General features: G+C 44.1%; 3 protein-coding genes and 1 non-coding gene across 6 annotated transcripts; 2 read left to right on the forward strand and 2 right to left on the reverse strand.

Moving 5' to 3' along the window:
- LOC8067843 lies at nucleotides 885-2,092 on the reverse strand. 2 transcript variants are annotated; one of them, XM_021464244.1, is made up of 2 exons: nucleotides 1,931-2,092; nucleotides 885-1,637 (listed from the first exon to the last, which is right to left on the reverse strand). In XM_021464244.1, the coding sequence occupies exons 1-2, from the start codon at nucleotides 2,090-2,092 to the stop codon at nucleotides 969-971; spliced, it is 831 nt and encodes a 276-aa protein (XP_021319919.1). In that variant the 3' UTR covers nucleotides 885-968. The 2 variants fall into 2 exon arrangements, with proteins under 2 accessions (XP_021319919.1, XP_002445064.2); XM_002445019.2 differs by having other exon boundaries at nucleotides 885-1,640.
- LOC8076584 (probable RNA polymerase II transcription factor B subunit 1-1) lies at nucleotides 2,335-10,176 on the forward strand. Its single transcript, XM_021465485.1, has 20 exons — nucleotides 2,335-2,496; nucleotides 3,002-3,080; nucleotides 3,331-3,395; nucleotides 3,479-3,542; nucleotides 3,935-4,073; nucleotides 4,713-4,788; nucleotides 4,891-4,983; nucleotides 5,120-5,164; nucleotides 5,920-5,976; nucleotides 6,153-6,308; nucleotides 6,401-6,466; nucleotides 6,621-6,744; nucleotides 7,200-7,256; nucleotides 7,335-7,459; nucleotides 7,546-7,737; nucleotides 8,557-8,670; nucleotides 8,760-8,837; nucleotides 9,395-9,442; nucleotides 9,589-9,657; nucleotides 9,807-10,176. Exons 1-20 carry the CDS (start codon nucleotides 2,422-2,424, stop codon nucleotides 9,885-9,887), a joined length of 1,803 nt encoding a protein of 600 aa, XP_021321160.1. The 5' UTR covers nucleotides 2,335-2,421; the 3' UTR covers nucleotides 9,888-10,176.
- TRNAR-UCU lies at nucleotides 10,672-10,744 on the reverse strand. Its single transcript has one exon. It is a non-coding gene; the product is annotated as a tRNA-Arg (tRNA).
- LOC8067844 (factor of DNA methylation 1) lies at nucleotides 11,171-18,176 on the forward strand. 2 transcript variants are annotated; one of them, XM_021464575.1, is made up of 9 exons: nucleotides 11,171-11,834; nucleotides 12,252-12,417; nucleotides 13,666-14,558; nucleotides 14,678-14,859; nucleotides 16,397-16,486; nucleotides 16,581-16,865; nucleotides 17,046-17,255; nucleotides 17,457-17,713; nucleotides 17,811-18,176. In XM_021464575.1, exons 2-8 carry the CDS (start codon nucleotides 12,398-12,400, stop codon nucleotides 17,682-17,684), a joined length of 1,908 nt encoding a protein of 635 aa, XP_021320250.1. In that variant the 5' UTR covers nucleotides 11,171-11,834; nucleotides 12,252-12,397; the 3' UTR covers nucleotides 17,685-17,713; nucleotides 17,811-18,176. The 2 variants fall into 2 exon arrangements, with proteins under 2 accessions (XP_021320250.1, XP_002443867.2); XM_002443822.2 differs by having other exon boundaries at nucleotides 11,171-11,786.

Consider the following 18,616-nt stretch of genomic DNA (forward strand, 5'->3'; position numbering starts at 1 on the left):
TGTGTCATCTCGGTCCTTAAACTCGCAAAATGACCGTTTAGGTACCTAAACTTATTTGGTTGTGTCATCCTGGTCCCTAAACTTAAAAGTCTCCCATATAGGTCATCAAACTTGTTCAGTTGTGTCATCCCGGTCCCTAAACTTGTTTTTAAGTCTTATCTGGGTCAAAACAGAACGAATCTAAAAACTCTATATTGAAAAATAATTCATAACTTTTTCATATGAACTCAAATGAAGATAAACTTTATATCAAAATTGTAGGCAGCAACATGATCTACAACTTTGCAGTTGAAAATTTTTTAAATTAAAATCATTTAGGTTCCCAAAATATTTTTTATAAGTTTATAGATTTTCAAATTTAAAATTTAAAATTAAATTTTATAACACTAAACGACTTCAAATAAAAAACTTTTCAACTACAAAGTTGTAGATTGTGCTGAGGACTATAACTTTGGTATAAAATTTATCTTCATTTGAGTTCATATGAAAAAGTTATGAAATATTTTTTGATATAGAGTTGTTAGATCGCTTTGTTTTGACCCAGATGAGATTCAAAACCAAGCTTAGGGACCGAGATGACACAACTGAACAACTTTGAGGATCTAAACAGATGATTTCTAAGTTTAGGGACCGGGATGACACAATTGAACAAGTTTAGGGACCGAGATGACACAAATGAATAAGTTTGAGGATCTAAACAATCGATTTGTGAGTTTAGGGACCGGGATGACACGACATCACAAGTTTAAGGACCGGTAGTGGACTTTACTCTGAGGGGATTGTGGGGAAGCTGGAGGGGCTCACCTCCCGAGGCCGATCGCCCTGCGCGATCGGTCTATGTGTACGTATGCGACCTAGCTATATATCTGTTGGATCCAATCGTCAATCTCACTTCATCAGTTGACAGTATAATCGATCTCGAAATATTATTATTTTCTTCTAGCCTAAAATGCGTAGCACATCCACCTCTACACTTGCTGCTCTGCATCCTTCCCTTGTCTGGACCTCTCGTCGTCATCATCACTAATACAATGACGGTGTCGTCGTCCATGGCGATCGTCGTCTTCCTCCTCCCTCTCCTCCTCTTCCCAGTCCTTGCACACGTCGAGGAAGTAGAGCGCACAGACCAGCACGACGCACGCGACGAACATGGGGATGGGGCCGAAGAGCCAGAGGAAGACGGGGCAGGAGAAGTAGAAGGCGCGCGCGCCCAGCGACCAGAAGTAGCTGCCGCGGTTGATCATGTCGGTGACGTACCCGACGGTCCTCCGCCGCCGCCGCGGCGGCGGCGGCGCGGGCACGTTCACTAGCACGCTCGCGTGGCTGTAGTACCGGATGGACTGCACGTTGAGGAGGAACGCCACCAGGAAGCACACCAGGATCGCGAAGAACTTGGCCGACAGCGCCGGCGCGCTCGTCATGCCCACCACCAGCGGCGCGCCAGGGAGGAGCCCGCCGTCGCTGTTGTTGTTGTTGTTGTTGTTGGAGGCGGCGGTGGCGCCTCCGCCTCCGCCGCCGCTGGACATGAGGACGGCGATCAGCGAGCTCAGGGTGATGGCTGTCGAGGCTAGCAGCGTCGACGCCATGATGTTGTTGCGGATCGTCTGCACCGCCAGCACCGCGTGCTTCCCTGACGGCTCCTGCGATTTCAGCCAAGTACAAGGATCATCAATAAACCCTATATCAGTTCTTGGCTTGCATGCTTGATTTTTTATTTGGTTGGTTGATGGACAATCTTACAATCATGAGCGAAACAGAAACAAAAAAAAAAGAGACAAATGCATGCACATGGACGATGGCCGGATAGATCGATCGTGTAGGACTGTTGTTCGTGCATGCATTCACGCATTTGATCCGAAGTTTAAGAGCGCGTGATATGATGTAATTAACAATTTAAACAAGAATGGATTGAAGAAGAAATGGATATCACCTCCATGATGTGTCGAACCCAGATGCGGCGGTTGATGGCGTTCACGCCGATGACGGTGGTCGCCGGGTGCCGGCGGACGCGGAGGAGCAGCCACGCGTGGTACCCGGCCATCAGCGCCAGCCCCAGCGGCACCAGCACGTAGTCCAGCTCTTCCTTCTTCATCCCCATATCCCTCCCTCTCCGTCTCCGACCGATGAATGCCGAGACGCGAATGCGCGCGATCACACGAGACGAGGAACGGAGGAAGACGAGGAACGGAGCAGTCCGGATGGAAGGCGGCCCACTTCTCCTTCGTTAAATGGGCCGTCCTGGTGTCCGAATCGCGGGCCCACGGCCCAGCCCATCGCGCCGAAATCACACTAGCCTGCAGCCTGCTTTCTACTTGTAAGGCTTGCTGCCTAAGCCCTTTTCCCCCGAGCGCACCTTCGGCTTTGCTCCGACGCCGGCGAGCGAGACCGCGCGAGCCACCGCGGCGGCGGCGGTTTGCGGCGATGGGGTCCATGACGATCGGCGCCAAGTACAAGACCACGATCAAGGACCCCGGCACCCCAGGCATCCTCCGCATGGTGCGTGCCACCCTCTCCTCCCCTTCCCCTTTCCCTCCCACTCCGCGCGGCTCTCCCTCCCCTCCCCACCCCTCCCTCTCCTCCCGGCGCGCGCGCACGGCTCGCTAGCAGTCTCCCCTGGGGGTGCCCCGCTGTTGCGGGCGAGGGTTTTTGGTCAGCGGATTCTGGGGCGCGCGGCAAATTGAATCGAGGGACCGGTGGAGACTAGCCGCTGGCTGATTGGATCGGTGGAGGTGGAGGCGCGCGCGGGTTTGTGCTCATCAGCGGTAGCAAATCCGAGCCACGGGGCAGGGGTAGCTTTGTGGGTTACCCTCCGCATCCTGGAGGTTCGGATGCGGAGGGATGAGCTAAGCTAATTTTGAGCATTTTTCATGTATGGATGGTCACCCATTTAGTTTGCTGTTCAATTTTAGTACCATTTGCATTTGCGTCTGGCTTCGTTTCCTTGCTCAGCAATACATTGTTGGGTCCAAATATGATCGGTTTGTTGTCCTTCTAATTACAGAACGATGATAGGTTCACCTTCACCCCTAATGATCCACGGTCGGCAATGAAGTTCAATGTTGATTTCCGAACCATCAAAGGTATGCACTTACTTCTGTCCATGGAAGTTCTGTTGTTAACTTGTTATATGCTGGGATTTGGCGTACCAGCTTGTTAAGTATACCTAATTAACTGTGGAACTTATCTTCACATACCTATAACATATCTACTGAAGGGTCATTTTAAACTTTTTAACCTTAAACAAATGATCACTAGACTCAAGAAAACAATTTAAGCTGTGATAGAGTTTCATGCATACTGAAATAGTTGGATTTGTTGCCTGTGCTCCAGGTCACAAGTTCAACAAAGTAGAGGGTAACAAAGCAGCATTATTGAACCTTTCAAAAGAAGACAAGGTTTGAGCAATTTATAGCATTTTCGCTGCCTTATTTCTAATTGTTTTCAAGGTTTGTATGAGATGCATATATTTTTTCCTCAGGCTGGAGGCTACATATTTGAGTTTGACAATGTTGGTAACCGCGACCTATGTCGAGACTTTGTAGGTAATGTTCATTTTGTAGTTAGTCGATGGCAACAGAACAGTTAAATATTTTCTTTTGAAGATATCTAATGTAGGCATGTAATGAAAGTAACATGAAGTACTTAGCTGTTTCTCCCATAAACTTTTCTCCAATGCCAGTTACTTGCAGAATAAGAATTTGACTAGGTACCTCATTCCAGCCAGAACTAGCATTTGGCTTGCTACATAAGATAAGATAAATCACTATAACATAACAGTGACTATTTTATAAAGAATAAATAAAATTCTGGATTAAGGGTCATTTACTGTGCCAAGTTCGATATGGCACTGACTCACATGAAAGATACCATATTGAGTTTTGTGCATCAATTACCCAATAAGATGCATCCATAACTTGATACATTCTCCTCGCAGCTAGGGTTTTAGGCAAACATCAAGGGACAGTGCCTCCTAGACCAACTGTGGCTCCAGAAAACTCAGTTGCTTCTGCTGCTCTGGAACAACTCAGTGTTGCTGAAGTGGAGAGACGGGTGAAACTGTTGCGAGAAGACAGGTAATGTGATTATTTGATATATCCAGACTATTTCTTTTGGTCACAGAAATACGAAGTTCTGATGATAGCTCACTATTACAGGCCTCAATTTAACGTGCTAGAATTTGTTGAGCTCATTTACATTCTTTGAGATTTCAGATGTTTGGTTGATTAGTCATCTTTAAGATTTTCATTTTGTAAAACATAGATTTGGCTTTCCCTATGTGCTTGTAGATAAAGAAAGTTTTAGAGCATCACCTTTTACCAGTCTCTATTATTCATTTTGGTGAGCTTTGTTGCAAATGGTGTCATATCAGAAAACTGGCAGTTGTAGTATGGATGCCATAGTGGAAATGACTGGTATAATGTTACACCTAAAGGATTAAAACGAAGTACAAAGTTTTTCTTCATCTGTTCTCATATAATTCTGATGGTGTTTCTGTTTTGTTTTTTAATCATACCATTGATTTTATCATTTTAATCACTTTGGCCACTGTTATTAATTGTTCCCGTTCAGGAACATGCTACATGTATGGATTTTGAAAGTTCATAGTTTTGTTAGAGAAAACAGGGCAAAAGAATCTGCAAACTATCATACACAACAAAAGGCAAAATGTTCTTATGTTTCTTAGTTTTGTTGATTAACATTTCCCTTTACAGTGAATTGCAGAAATTACATAAGAAGTTCGTTCTGGGAAATATTCTGCAAGAATCTGAATTTTGGGCAACAAGAAAGGTAAAACTCACTTAACCTGTATATTGTTACTTGATTAGTAATTTTTAGCTGTACACTTTATGTTTCTTCACTTGATCCATTACTTCCTTATGACCTTTGCAGAATTTACTTGATGATGAAGCAAATAAAAGATCAAAACAAAGGGCAGGTTTCAAGAATTCGCTAGTAGATATTAAGCCAACAACTGATGGTCGGGTATGTCACTGAAATACTATGTCCGGGTATTGATAAGTTATGTTATTTCTTATGTTCTATTCGAAGGCACTGAATTTGCTGATGGCTGATGGTAGTTAACTTTTTTTTTTATTAATTTCTATGTTGAGCATTTCAGACAAACAAGGTTACTTTCCAGATCACACCTGAGATGATACATCAGGTCTGCCTTTCCACTCTGCTTCTTTATCATGAACTAATACCTATATAATGCTTGGTAACATCATTTTTTCTATTTCCTCAGTTGTTATAATTGCAAAATTTCTATACTATGCTGTAAAATGAAAATTACGCCATTTTGTGAGTTATGGAGTTTCTGAACATTTTTGTTAGTAAAAGGCTTTCAAAGATTTTTTTAGTCTGTATATGAATGTGTAGCAAACCCTATACCTTCTCTGTTTCCTTAGTAGCTTTGATGCATGATGCCGTGATCCTTTATTAAGGGGGTGTTTGGCAGGGCTCCTCCTCTTTACACTGAAAAATAGCTCCAAATGGCTCCTACTACTAAAGCGTTTGGTAGGGCTCCTCCAGAGGAGCCGGAGCTAGGGAGGAGCCCTAGCAAGCAGGGACTAAGCTATTTTTATATCTTGAAAATATAATTTCCATTGTGTAAATGTGAATTTGATGCGATCAAAGGTAATTATTGAGCAGGAACACAGAAAAATATGCTTCCACCCTAGCCAGTCAGTCAGGTTATGATTAGTCCACAGCTGCATAATCCATCTTCCTCGCTTTGAATCCTACCTGTGCTGGGTTCTGTTTCCCCAAGAATACTCCATTATACCTGAGGCATATATTATTCACGGAAGTGCTGAATTCCATGATTGTATATCTGAATTTTGCAATGAATTGATATGTGAAGTCTTGAAGATATACTTCTTCCAACTTCTTAACGCCATATATCCTTTAATTTTACAGATTTTTGCAGAAAAGCCTGCTGTCCGTAGAGCATATTTAGATTATGTTCCAAAAAAGGTAACACCTATTTATATTATCAATATCTTAGCATGAACTGTAGAAAATTCAGGCATGAAATTTTCCTAGTGTTATTACGGTTTCTGTATGAGTAGATGCTGATTTCTCATTATGCTCTATATATTCTGCTGTTTTCTTTCATAATCTTCTCATTTTATTATATTTTCTGTGGATAGATGGTAGAAACCCGATTTTGGGAAAAATACTGTAGAGCTGAGTATCTATTTAGGACAAAAAACACTGCAGCAGCAACAGCTGAGGCTGCTGGAGATGAGGAATTAGCTATCTTCCTGAAGAATGATGATATACTGGCGAAGGAGGCAAAGTTGAAGGTTTAGTTTTAGCAATGATTGCTATTGTAATTCATTTTTTGTTACCATGTGTTGGTGCCATTTCTTTCAAGTGATTCAATTTTTGGTTGCAGATAAAACGAGTTGATCCAACATTAGACATGGAGGCAGACACTGGAGATGATTACATTCATCTTCCGGTATGATTTTTTCCTACTATTATCTTCTTTTATTTGTAAGACAAATGCGGTCTCTAGTCTTTCTCATATTGAGCATATTTGCTTGCTGTTTACCATGAACTGCTTATCCTATGTTAAAAATTACTGCTCAATCATTATGTGTTTGGACACTCAGGACCATGGGATTCACCGTGATGGTAACAAAGAGACAATCGATGCTGACAGTGAGTTGGCGAGGAGGACGTTGTCTCAGGACCTGAACCGTCATGCAGCTGTTGTTCTTGAAGGGAGATCTCTTGGTAGTTATTGACCCAATCGAAGAAACTTTGTGATGTCTCTTTTGTTTTCCTTAATACAATTGATTGCTCAAGCATGTGATGGTGTTAGCAGGGTGAGATGGTACCGTTCTCAGTATTATGACTTTGAGATGGTACCATCCTCAGGGATTCCAGGGCACATCAGCAATGGAGTGAAATGATTTTTAATTATTTTGTTTGCCACCCATTTGAATAATTTATTTTGGCCATAGCTCTTTCATGATTATACAAATCGATTAGAACCATTGGTTTGGTTTGCAAACTATGCCTTTATAGTAATTGTTCTGTGACTTTCTGTTGTGTCTATTCTTTACCTTTTTCGTTGATCAGATTCGTTTTTCATGTTGCATTTATATGTCTTCATTTTCATTCTGCCAATTGTTTAAGCTATCTTTCAATCCATTAAGTGACTATACTATGTTTTATTTGTCTTGTAGATGTTGAGTCGACTGATCCAAAGACTTTAGCTGAAGCCCTTGCAAGGTCCAAGAAAGGTTAGAGATGGCATCAGAATTCAATTGAATCCTTTTACAGATGTAATATATTGTGTTCTGACGAATTATCAACTGCAGAACCGCCTTCCACTTCTATTGATGATGATGCTAATCATGAGAGACTAGTGAAGGTAGCTAGAATGACGGAGATAGAGGATCTGCAAGCTCCACGAAGCCTTCCGTATGCACCACTTTGTATAAAGGTAAAGCTTGTGCTCATGGCGTAATAGTAGATATATCAACCAAAATAAGAAATAATGTATTAATTTGTCTCCTTTTTTCTTATTAGGATCCTAGAGAATATTTTGATTCCCAACAAGCAAATGCTCTGCGATCTCTAGGTGGCAGCAATGACGGAAGAAAAGCTCGTACTTGCAGCTTGAGCACTGAAGAAGCATTCCATCATTTAATGGATCAAATGTCTTCTATTAAAGTTAATAAGCTTAACTGTCCGATTATTCAGTCTGATATGGCTCTTAAGGTAAACAATTTTACCCCGGCAGTTTGATCTCTTATTTATTGCTTTTTCTTAGTTTACTCAGTGTATTGAGCAATAGCTGATTTGGCACTAAATAAATTGTTGGGTTAGCGGTCAAATCAAGAGGAGTGCACAGACATAGTTTTAGGATAATGGCACTTTGAAGACTACACAGCAACTTGAATCCTTTTATCAGTTTGTAACCAATTATAAGTCAACCAGCACCAGGACTGCAAATATGGTTGTCAGTCTCAGTCCACAAGTCAACTGGGAACAGACAGAAGCCAGTGGTAAAAGGGAGGCTACCATTGGTGTAATCAACATAATTAGTTAACTGTTGGATGTGTTGGCGATTAGGAAGCATCTAAGGGCCTGTTTGGTAGAGGTCCAACTCCAAGAATGTTTGGAGCTTGCCATCCCTAGGTCCAGGTGTTGTTCGATGTGTGGCCAAACTGGGGGTATTTGATTGAAATGTTGAATCATTTTGAATTGAATGGCAGATGTTTAAACCACTTGATCTTTTCTTTCAAGCTCTAAATCCTGCATGGGTCTTGGAGCAGGAGCTTTGGAACCCTAAATGTATCAATAAAGCTCATATCTCCCCCCCTCCCCCCCCCCCCAAAAAAAAAGAGAGAAGAAGGAAACACTATGTTATTTGGTTTATTAGTATCCCATTCTTAATAATGTGTATGTAAGGTCCATTCTTCATATTTTTGCAACTGTTCACATGATGTTGTGTTACTGCTACAGTGGCTTCTCTGTTCTTAAGCTATTAAATTGCATGAGCAGGAAATCCTAACTACCTAAATGGTATGGGCCTAGGTTCTTAATGAATTGAACGAAGGGATTTCTCGTTCAAGGAGACTTAACCTCAAGAATCCTCAAGAAGGTCTCCTTGGTCAGCTGCCTCAACATACACGGGACGAGCTTATGGATGTGAGATGCTGTATTCACTACTGGTTTCGTTTTATATGTATGGATACTCTTGTGTCGATGGAACTTCTGTAAACTATCTATTTTCTCAGCATTGGACGGCTATCCAGGAATTGCTACGGCATTTTTGGTCATCGTATCCAATAACAAGTGCAGTCCTTTATAACAAGGTATACCTCCCCCATCGTTATCAGCACTGTTTTGTAACCCATGGTGTATTCAGTTGTTTTTTTTATCTCGAACACACAGGAGAGTTGCATTTCATGTTGTAAGTGCAAACTTAGCTGATTTATAGGACTAGAGGAAGTGTTCGTGCATCCACCATATTTCTTCTGTTAGATGTTTTTTTTTGCAGCTTGTATTAAAAAAAAGATGTTTTCAACTGCTCGGTTTATTTTGCATGCTGCATTGATTTGGTTAGAGAACCATCACTGAGAACTATGGAGTAGCAAACTGTATATTGTATTATTGTGTTGTACAGTATGTTATCCACACTATGAGTTATAATGCCCTAGTACTGAAGGTTTTATACCACTGTAGTTATGGTGCTATTTTCAGTAAGCCAAAGCCAGGAAGACTGCCACACAGTCTTAAAAAATTAAGATGTCAAGAAGAGAGGCTTTGAGTGCGCCATATCATGCTTTCAGTCTTTTTTGTTATAACAAAGCTTCACTCTGGACATGAATTTCTTTCTAATGCCAGTTGCTTTAATTTACTTGTTTTGAAGGTTCAAAGAGTTAAAGAAGCTATGACACAGATATATCAAAAGTTGCAGGTAAATATTTGTCAGCGCATCTGACATCTGCCCCTCTTCCCTGCTTAGATATGCAGAAGCCTCATACTTGTCACTCTAAATGGGTTTATACTCAAATTGTTTTTGAAGTCATTTTCTGTGTATTCTGTTACTTGTGAAATATGCAGCTTATAAAGGAATCGGCGCAGCCTGATGTAAGACATGAAATATCTCGGCTCGTAAAGCCCATGACTCAGGTCTGTAAACATTCCTCGCACTACCATGTACTCCAACCCAAGAGCATTATTTGAATCCCAATCCCACATTCAAGGCGCAGTGCTTCCACGAACTGTTCTCCCATCGAAATGACAGCAAACTGACCAAACCGATGGCATGTTGTTTGCAGGCCTTGGATGCCGCCTTCAACCACGATCTGGAACAGCAGCAGAAGTCATCCAAGACCGGGAACAGGCACAACGGGTTTTGACTGAGCCCAGGAGATTGGTTTGACCAACACATCGAAGCGAGACGGGCGTGCTGTGCCCTGATATACAAGAGCTGCCGTAGAATTCTTGAGGCTTCTACGATTTTGATCTCTCTCTTTTTTTCCCCCTCTCTTATTAATAGCTGCAGGAGGAGCCTGGTATTTGCAGCCCCAGGATATTGATCTAATGCCATCAATTGTTTGTAATTGAATGAATAGTGAGACTGGCAAACGCATGACGCTGCCAACGCGTTGTACTTGTACATGACGGTCATGGCTATTCGAGATAGAATCAAAGCTGTACCATATACATCGGTGGCATCTGTCAGCTGTCACTCGTCTTGGTAACATCTGTGGGTCGCGGTGGAGGAAGTCCTAGTTGCAGGGAAGAAGGTACTGTAGCTTACTGGCGCTGCCCACCCTGTAATCTCACTCGTCAGCCGTGGTGCTTTTGGGTGGGGTTTTGTTGTGGACTTGTGCTGCTGGCCTGGCCTGCTGGGTGTGCTGCCGGGGCCGGGAGTTGCCGTTTTTGGAGGCGGCAGGATAAGCAGTACTGTAGGTCGTTCCTCAGATCGTCCTTGCCGCTGGGGCAGTTGGAGCATGCTTTTCGTAGAGCACGGGCCGTTTCCTCTGAACACAGTGAACGAAGGAAAAGGTGGTAATGAAAAAAAAAAAGAAGCATAAAGCAACGCAAAAGAAGGGGTAAAAATATATGGCAAATAAAGAAAAAAACATAAGCAAAGTAAAACACGGCAACAATTTTTTTTCCAAAAAAAAAGAGTAATAGCACGCCCAGTGGGACTCGAACCCACAATCGCCTGATTAGAAGTCAGACGCCTTATCCATTAGGCCATGGGCGCTGTTCTGTTCAATTTCATCTTAAGAGCTCAAATTCCTCTATTCGGCATCGCCGTCGTCCCCCGCGAGGCCCTCTGCCGTTGACGCCGCCACGAGCGCGGCGCGGGGCAACCATGGGGGCCAGCCATCCATGCAACCCCCGCAGGCAACGACACGTATGCTGGAAACGGCAATGAGCACAACGGGCGGAGACGGGAGGGAGGAGACGCAGCGCGCACGGCAGCACCGCACCGGCCCCCCGTCTCGTGCAAAGCAAAGGAAAACCCCCGCGTTGCACCGCACTCGCATTGGCAGAGCGACCCCGACCCCCAGCTCCGGCCAGTCAATCAAAAAAAATTAAAGAGCCTGCATGCTGCGACGACGTCGGACGCAGCGGCTGACATCACGAGCGGACCTTCTGCCTGCTTCACAACCACCACCCCGTCCCGTCCCGTCCCGGGCCCACGCCCACCTCTCTCTCCATCCTCCTTCTCCGATCCCCCGGAGGAGGAGGGCGGGCGGAAGGGGCGACGTACGGGGACCACTGCACGGCCGGGAAACCGAATGGCAGCAGTTGCCAGGTGGCAGCGACCGACCGCGCGTGGGGAAGCCGGGGAGGCACCGCAGGAGTCGGACGGAGTGCAAGTGGAAGTGGAAGGGGCTGCCGGGCTGGCCGGTGGTGGCCGCGGCCGCGCTTAGCTAGGCCCACATCGCCAGAGAGAGAGAGAGAGAGAGAGAGACGGCGCGAGGCGAGCGCGAAGGGCCTTTCCGTTGCTGCCCTTTCTCCTGGCGCGGCTACAAAGCGGAGCAGAGAGAGAGAGAGAGAGAGGCAGAGGCACGAAAACCCTCCTCTGCTCTGCTTGTGACGGACGGAGCAGAGGCCCCGCCGGCACGAAAACCCTCGTCTCCGTCAGGCCGTCATCATCATCTCACACCTCCACGTCCACGACCCACCACCACCACCACCACCACGGCAACCGCGAGAGCCGCCCGCCGGGCCTCGAGGAGGGAGGAGGAGGGAGGAAGAAAGCGATCCGTCCATCTACCTCTGCTCCGCCGGTGACGGTGAGGGAGTGGCATCCCGTTCGTTTTGTCCTTCTCGCCTCTCTTTCGGTACAAGCGCTAGCAACCATGCCTTTTTTTTATTATTAATCCGATCATTTCGTTCCGATTCGTCTCGGCCTCATGGATGGTTGGTTGATGAACGCCACCCACGCCCGGCGCGGCGGCGGCGGCGGCGGCGGTGGGTAGCCGGTAGCAGCCCGCCCCACCTGGCCGGAGCGTTTGTTTGTTCTTTGCTGTGCTGCCGGGGTTTTTTTTCTTCGCTCTTGGTTTGTCTGATTTGGTTGCTTAATTTCTTTGGGGTTTGGGGTTTGGGGGGTTTTTGGCACTTTTAAATTTGGTGGTCAGATGATTTGGCATGACAATTCTTCAAACTGGCATTCATCATCACTGCTTTTTCTTTCTCCTAGATCGTCGCAGCAGATCGGATTTGTGAATTATTTGCTGCTGATCCATGAACATCAACAGGTGGAGGCTACTACTACAACACGCCGAACCGTTAGTTGCTTCATCTACCTAGGAGACCAAGACATCACCGACTCACCGTCGTCGTCGTCGTCATCGTCGTCGGCGTCCTCCTCCTTCTTTGTGCTCCGCTCCGATCGAATCGACCGATGGCACACGATCAGCAGTGGTACGTGCACCACCTCTACCGCCTTCTCTCCCTCTCGATCTCTACCTACCTACCTCTACCTCCTCTCTTGGCGGCTCGACACTTTTGCAACAAAGATGCTAGCTGCCACGGATGATGTCTGCTTTACTTGAATCTACATTCTACAGTGTGCTCTCCTGCATAGTTTACGTTCATGCCTTGTTTATTAGTTCGCAAAAGTTTTTGGACTTAGCTACTATAATAATTTCATTTGTATCTAGCAATTATTGTTCAACTATAAATTGACTAGGTTTAAAAAATTCGTCTTGTAAATTACAGAGAAACTATATAATTAATTATTTTTTATCTATATTTAATTTTTTATGTATATGCCTTGTGCCATAAGATTCGATATGACGAAAAATCTTAAAATTTTTTGAAAACTAAACAAGCCCTTACGCGTACTATTTCTGCTGCCTGAGTGCCTGTTCATTTTTTTGTGTGTGTTCTTGTGTGCATCTCGAGTCTCGACACGATGTTTCAACACGATCATCTACTTGTCAAAAAAAAAAAAAACACAGATCATCATTTTTTTTAGCTGGTGCATCCGTGGGGAAAACAACAAGGCAGGCCGGAGATTATTGCTGGCCCAGCACCAAGCCCGCGTGTAATGGGCCTCGAACCAATTCCTTCCCAGCCCACCCAACACGGTTCGGCTCCCTTTTGCCTCCTCACTCCCTTCGTCGCCTCCGCCGGCCGCAGCGACTTGACGTCGACGTCGACCTCGCCCGGCCGCTTCTACGCGCCGTCCGTCTTGGGGCGGTGGTCGCTGACCCGGCCGAACCCCACACATGTCTCGTCCCGTGGCGTCGATGTCGGTTCCCGTGCGTGCGCGCGCTGGGGGCTGGGGACCGCCGGGGAACCCCTGCCCCTTTGCGTGGCTGGCTGGCTGCTTTGACCACCAGCGCAAGTTGTTCGCGAAATTTCCTCACCAGGGTGCTGCCTGTCATCGAGGGCGAGGTACATTGTGCTGCTTTGTGTGCCGGGCTTGCTGTGTGATTAGCAGTGGGCAGGGGTTGTGCCTTTTGGGATTGTTGGCCACCTTATAATTTTCTTAGACGCATTGTTGTTCTTGACTCTTGGTAGAACAATATGCTGTCGCAATGTATATTTCTGTTTTTCTTAGGTCTGCAATGGATATTTCTGTTTTTCTTAGGTCTGCGCAGCTTATTTTGTTGTTCTTGAATCAAGTTAATAATGATCTGTCCTGGATATTTCTGTTTCTCTTAGGTCTGCAATGGACTGCAGCTCTGATGAGTCATCAGAGCTAAGTGAGACGGATATTGATGACTATGCTGAGAAGTCATACGCGGACCTCAAGGCTGGCAAGTTTGTGGCAAGGCTGGGCAGTGACAGGTTCAGGTGCCCGTTCTGTCCAGGGAAGAAGAAGCAGGACTACCGTTACAACGAGCTGCTTCAGCACGCTGTTGGGGTGGGCGCATCCAACCGTGCTGCAAAGGTGAAGGCAAACCACCAGGCCCTGGCGAAACTTCTCAAGGTGGACCATGCTGATGCGGCAGCCACATTGCTGCCACGGCAGGCTATTGCGCTAAGTAACCCTCCAAAGCCAGTGCAAGATCTGGAAGTGTTTGTTTGGCCCTGGATGGGCATCCTCGCAAATGTTCCGGCCGAACAAACCCAGGGAGGTGGAGCCATACTGATGAAGCGGCTAGCTGATTTCAAACCCGTGCAAGTTACTGCTGTGTATGGTGCCAATGGGTATGCTGGCTACGTCATTGTTCTTTTCACCAAGGATTGGATTGGGTTCAAGAATGCCTTAGCATTCCAGAACTATTTCAAGTCACAGCGCTTGGGTAAACTGGAATGGGAGGAAACAAAGCAACATGTAAAGTATGTGTTTGGATGGCTGGCAAAAGAAGAGGATTACAAATCAGATGGCCCAGTTGGTAGGTTCTTGTCAGCAAATGGAGAGCTGAAGACAGTTTCTGAACTGGAACAAGAGATGTCCAGCAAGACTGACAATCTCATAGCTAATTTGACTCAACAGATTTCCGCTAAAAGCAAGTATCTGCAGGAACTAGAGTGCAAGTGTAATCAGATGAATATCTCCCTTCAGAAAGTCATGGAAGAAAGTGATTTGCTGCACAAACGTTATAATGAAGGTACACTCATTGAATTCGAGTTGTGAAACATTGTCCTGTCAGAATTTTATAGATGTCATGCTCATTTATATTGCCTAAAATGATTGTGCCTATTGTATTCTTGTTTATCCTTTTCACAGAAATGAGGAATATGCAGTCTGCTGCCCGTGAGCATACCCAGAGAGTTTTTCAGGAGACTGAAAAACTGAGAAAACAGTTGGCTGAGAAAGAGAGTAGCATCGAAAGGAGGTCCAAGGAACTAAATGAACAAGTTGCTCAAACTGACATGGAAAGAAGAAAACTGGAGGAAGAGAGGAAAAAGGTATGGGTGCATCCTCATTTCTGTTGGTGCTACTGTTTATTTTAGAGAGAATTCTCTATCCACCATTGAAAAATAATTGTTGTTCCTTCTCTGCCATCATAAAGTTAAAATTTCTTTACCAGCTGTCAAGTTAAACTTTTATCCCCTCCATGACACTGTTGTCCAGTGAACCTGCTAACAGTGTGAGTCAGTGTAGAAAAAGACCAATATACCCTTAAGGTAGCATGCTGCAAATATTTCCATGTCTCCTTTCCTGCCATCATGATATACAGTTTTCAGCAAAATGAATGTTATTGGCATACCAATAATCACACAATAATAATACAAATGGTAATGATATATAAAATACCGCATCACAGATATGGCTGTTTACAAACAGTTTGACATTCATAGTACATAGATAATGCCCAAATCATTCATACAGATTGGTTCACGGAGACCAAGCAAAAGGAGCATATGCTCACAGTACATCATGTTTGCATCTCTATATTAAATTAGAATAAGGTGATTCACAGACTAGGCCTCCTTTTGCTTCTTGTGGCCATAGAAGGATTAGTAGGCAACACTGTCTTGCTTCTACTGGACATGGCTGGGTTGTCAAGTGCCACCACTTCCTTTTGATTCTTCTTTGCCTTCCCTCCAGGCCTTTCCTTTCTTTTGGTTGCTGCTGCAATTTTCTTGCTTTCTTTGGTTGATGCATCATCTTCACCTTGTCCTTGTGTCTGTTCTTGTGAAATTGACCCAGCCATAGGATACCCAATGGAAAGAGCTTCTGGTTGGTTTGAGCCAATTACAGAACCACACCTGTACATGTATGTGGATATTCATTTCAGTTCAGCAAGTCATGGAGATATTTTTCAGCACACTAAAAGTTACAAGTACATTGTACACTTAGATTTGATATTTTACCAAGAAGATTTCAAGAGTGTCAACTTTGCCCTTGTCTTTTTTGTTAGTTGCAACTTGTTTCAGAACTTAAGATGTCAATGTTTTGGCTATACCAAAATGAAGTGAGTTAGAATTGGATAAAAAATTCATGGATAAAGGAATTCAGAGCATTTTTTTCCAAGGAAACCTTGGTGGGAACCTCATAAAACTTGTTGGTGCTAAATCAAAAGGATCAACACTGGACTAAGTGGATACTATGGTGGTTATCCTCTTCTTCTTGAGTGATCCTCTGCATTGACCAAAATAAAATATGTATAACTGCATATAAAATAACCGAAAAAGCTAACAAAAGTCTGCAGCTTAGTACCTCACAGACATCATTGCTGCAATGTTAGCTGGGTCACCCTTTTTACATTTGTGCCGATGATGCCCATAGTCCTTGCAAATAGGACACTTGTGTTGTCCTTTCTTTCTAGTTGTGTTGCCCCCAATCTCATTAGAGCCTTTAAACCTTTGTCTTCCTCCTACCAGCCGTGAACTACAACATCTTCTCCATACAGCATGTTGAGCTAGTTTCTGAATTGATTCATAGTCCTGCCAGTAATGAATAATTTTTTGATACCTATCTTTTGTTCTTATTTCCCTGCAGAATGCTGACCAAAATGATTCCCTCAACATGGCTAGAATTGAGCAACAGAAAGCTGATCAACGGGCGCTACGGCTTCTTGAGAAACATAAGGTACGCACATCCTTCCTTTTTCTTATTGATACCATTGAGTTTTCTTTTAGTTTTCATGCACCCCAACTTATTTGGGCTCCAAAACTCAAAACAGAAAGAGAAGGAGGACGCACTGAACAAAATCCTGCAGTTAGAAAGACAGGTGGATGAAAAGCAAAAGCTGGAGCTAGATATTGAACAACTTAAAGGCAAACTGGAGGTGGTGAAACACATGGAAGGAGAGGGTGTTGATGTGAAGAAACGTTCTGAGGAGCTGACAGCAGAACTGAATGAAAGAATTGAAGATATGGAACATCTGGAAGCTCTCAATCAAACTCTTGTTGTTAAAGAAAGGATGACCAATGATGAGATTCAAGATGCAAAGAAAGAGCTGATCACGGTAATATCATTGGCCAGTATATTTTCAGAAAATCTGCAGAGACAAACCTTAGTTAGATATGTATTCTTCCTAATTTTATCGTGTTTAGATCCATGCCTTTTTTAGAAGTGGGTTCCTTCAAATAAACCTTCCTGTCCTTTTGACTCTGCCTCAGAGAGTTTTTGTGTGGACGTTTTGCAGGGTTTGGCAGATTTATTAGGTCCTCGTAGCAACATTGGAATCAAGAGGATGGGTGAACTGGATGAGAAGCCCTTTGTTCTATCTTGCAAGCAAAGGTATGGAGAAGATGCTGAAATGAAAGCTGCTGAATTTGTCTCCTTGTGGCAAGAGCATCTGAAGGACCCTAATTGGCATCCTTTCAAGATAGTGACCACAGGCTCAACTACAGAGGTATGCTGAATTTATCTTCCTTCAAATTTTCTGGCAATACCTAGCAATGTCAATATTCCGCCTTACTGTCATCATCTGATTCGATGTAGCTTATTAACTGTTTAAACCTCAAATTAACTACACTATTCAGTCACTCCAAGAGGACCCATTGTCTTGCAGCTTGGCAAATTGGCAACAGTAACCCGATGTGTTATGTTTCAGCAAATCATCAATGACAATGATGAGAAGTTGGTGGGCTTGAAGAAACAGCTTGGCGAGGAGGTGTACAAGGCTGTGACTACCGCATTGCTGGAGATCAATGAGTACAACGCCAGCGGCAGCTATGTGGTATCTGAACTCTGGAACAACAAAGAGAACCGAAAAGCCAGCATAACGGAAGCCATACAGCACGTTCTGAAGCAATGGAAGGCACAGAAGCGCCGAAGATAAGATCCTGCTCCTCACTGGAACAAGTTAAGGTCTGTATTCTGGTCACATTCTGCGAACACTTCGTGAGATTACGTCTATTCTATGTTCTTGTACGGGGTGCTGATCAATTGTTTTATCATTTTGCAGTTTGAGGTCAGCTGACTATCAGCATCATCAGCAAGTCCAAACACACTACTGAAGATGATCTATCTGTTTCAGTCAAAAAAAAGATGATCTATCTGCGTCTGTGTTTTCTTTAGCGGGCGCATGCTTCATTAATTTAATTTAGCACTTCTCTTTTTTGTCGGAAATCAAATAGGGGAGATCACCATGAGTTGGTACTGTTTTAAAGTATGGACCTCTCTATATTTTCCTGAAGAACGGTGAAAATGACTGGTGATGCGTCATTTGACCCCTGCAACAATCTTTTGTATACAGTTTCTACTGCTAGAATTTGGCGCTTTTCTTTGTAGAACTAAATCTGATTTTATCTCCATGGAGCAACTTGTGTGATGAACGATGAGCTGATGTCTGATGATGGTGTAGCAGCTTGAACCTCTTGTTCCCAGGTTCCTCTACTAGAGTCCCAGTGTCCCACACCATTCTTTTAGATAATGGAATTGAAACATCCCAGCCTCCATAGTAGCCTTGAAATTTAGTGTGCATGTGTTCATTTTCCTAGAATTGCAGCACTAGTCATAACAAATTTCATTCATAATACCTACGTCCACTAAATTACTTTGGGCTTTATGAGTATTTTTACAGCGCCAGAGCTACCAACATTTCTTGATATTGAATTGCTATGGAGAAAAAGAAATATTAAAGAGAGACTGTTTTGTCAGGAGGAAAGAAGAGCCCAAAGAACCAACTCCGGCCCACTGTCATCTGGCCCAGCAGGTGTTTGATTTTTTTTCCATTGGACCATCAGCTATGACGCTCGCCGTCGGCGATCC

The sequence above is a fragment of the Sorghum bicolor genome, chromosome 7 (assembly GCF_000003195.3).
Source record: "Sorghum bicolor cultivar BTx623 chromosome 7, Sorghum_bicolor_NCBIv3, whole genome shotgun sequence".
NCBI classification, from domain to species: domain Eukaryota; kingdom Viridiplantae; phylum Streptophyta; class Magnoliopsida; order Poales; family Poaceae; genus Sorghum; species Sorghum bicolor.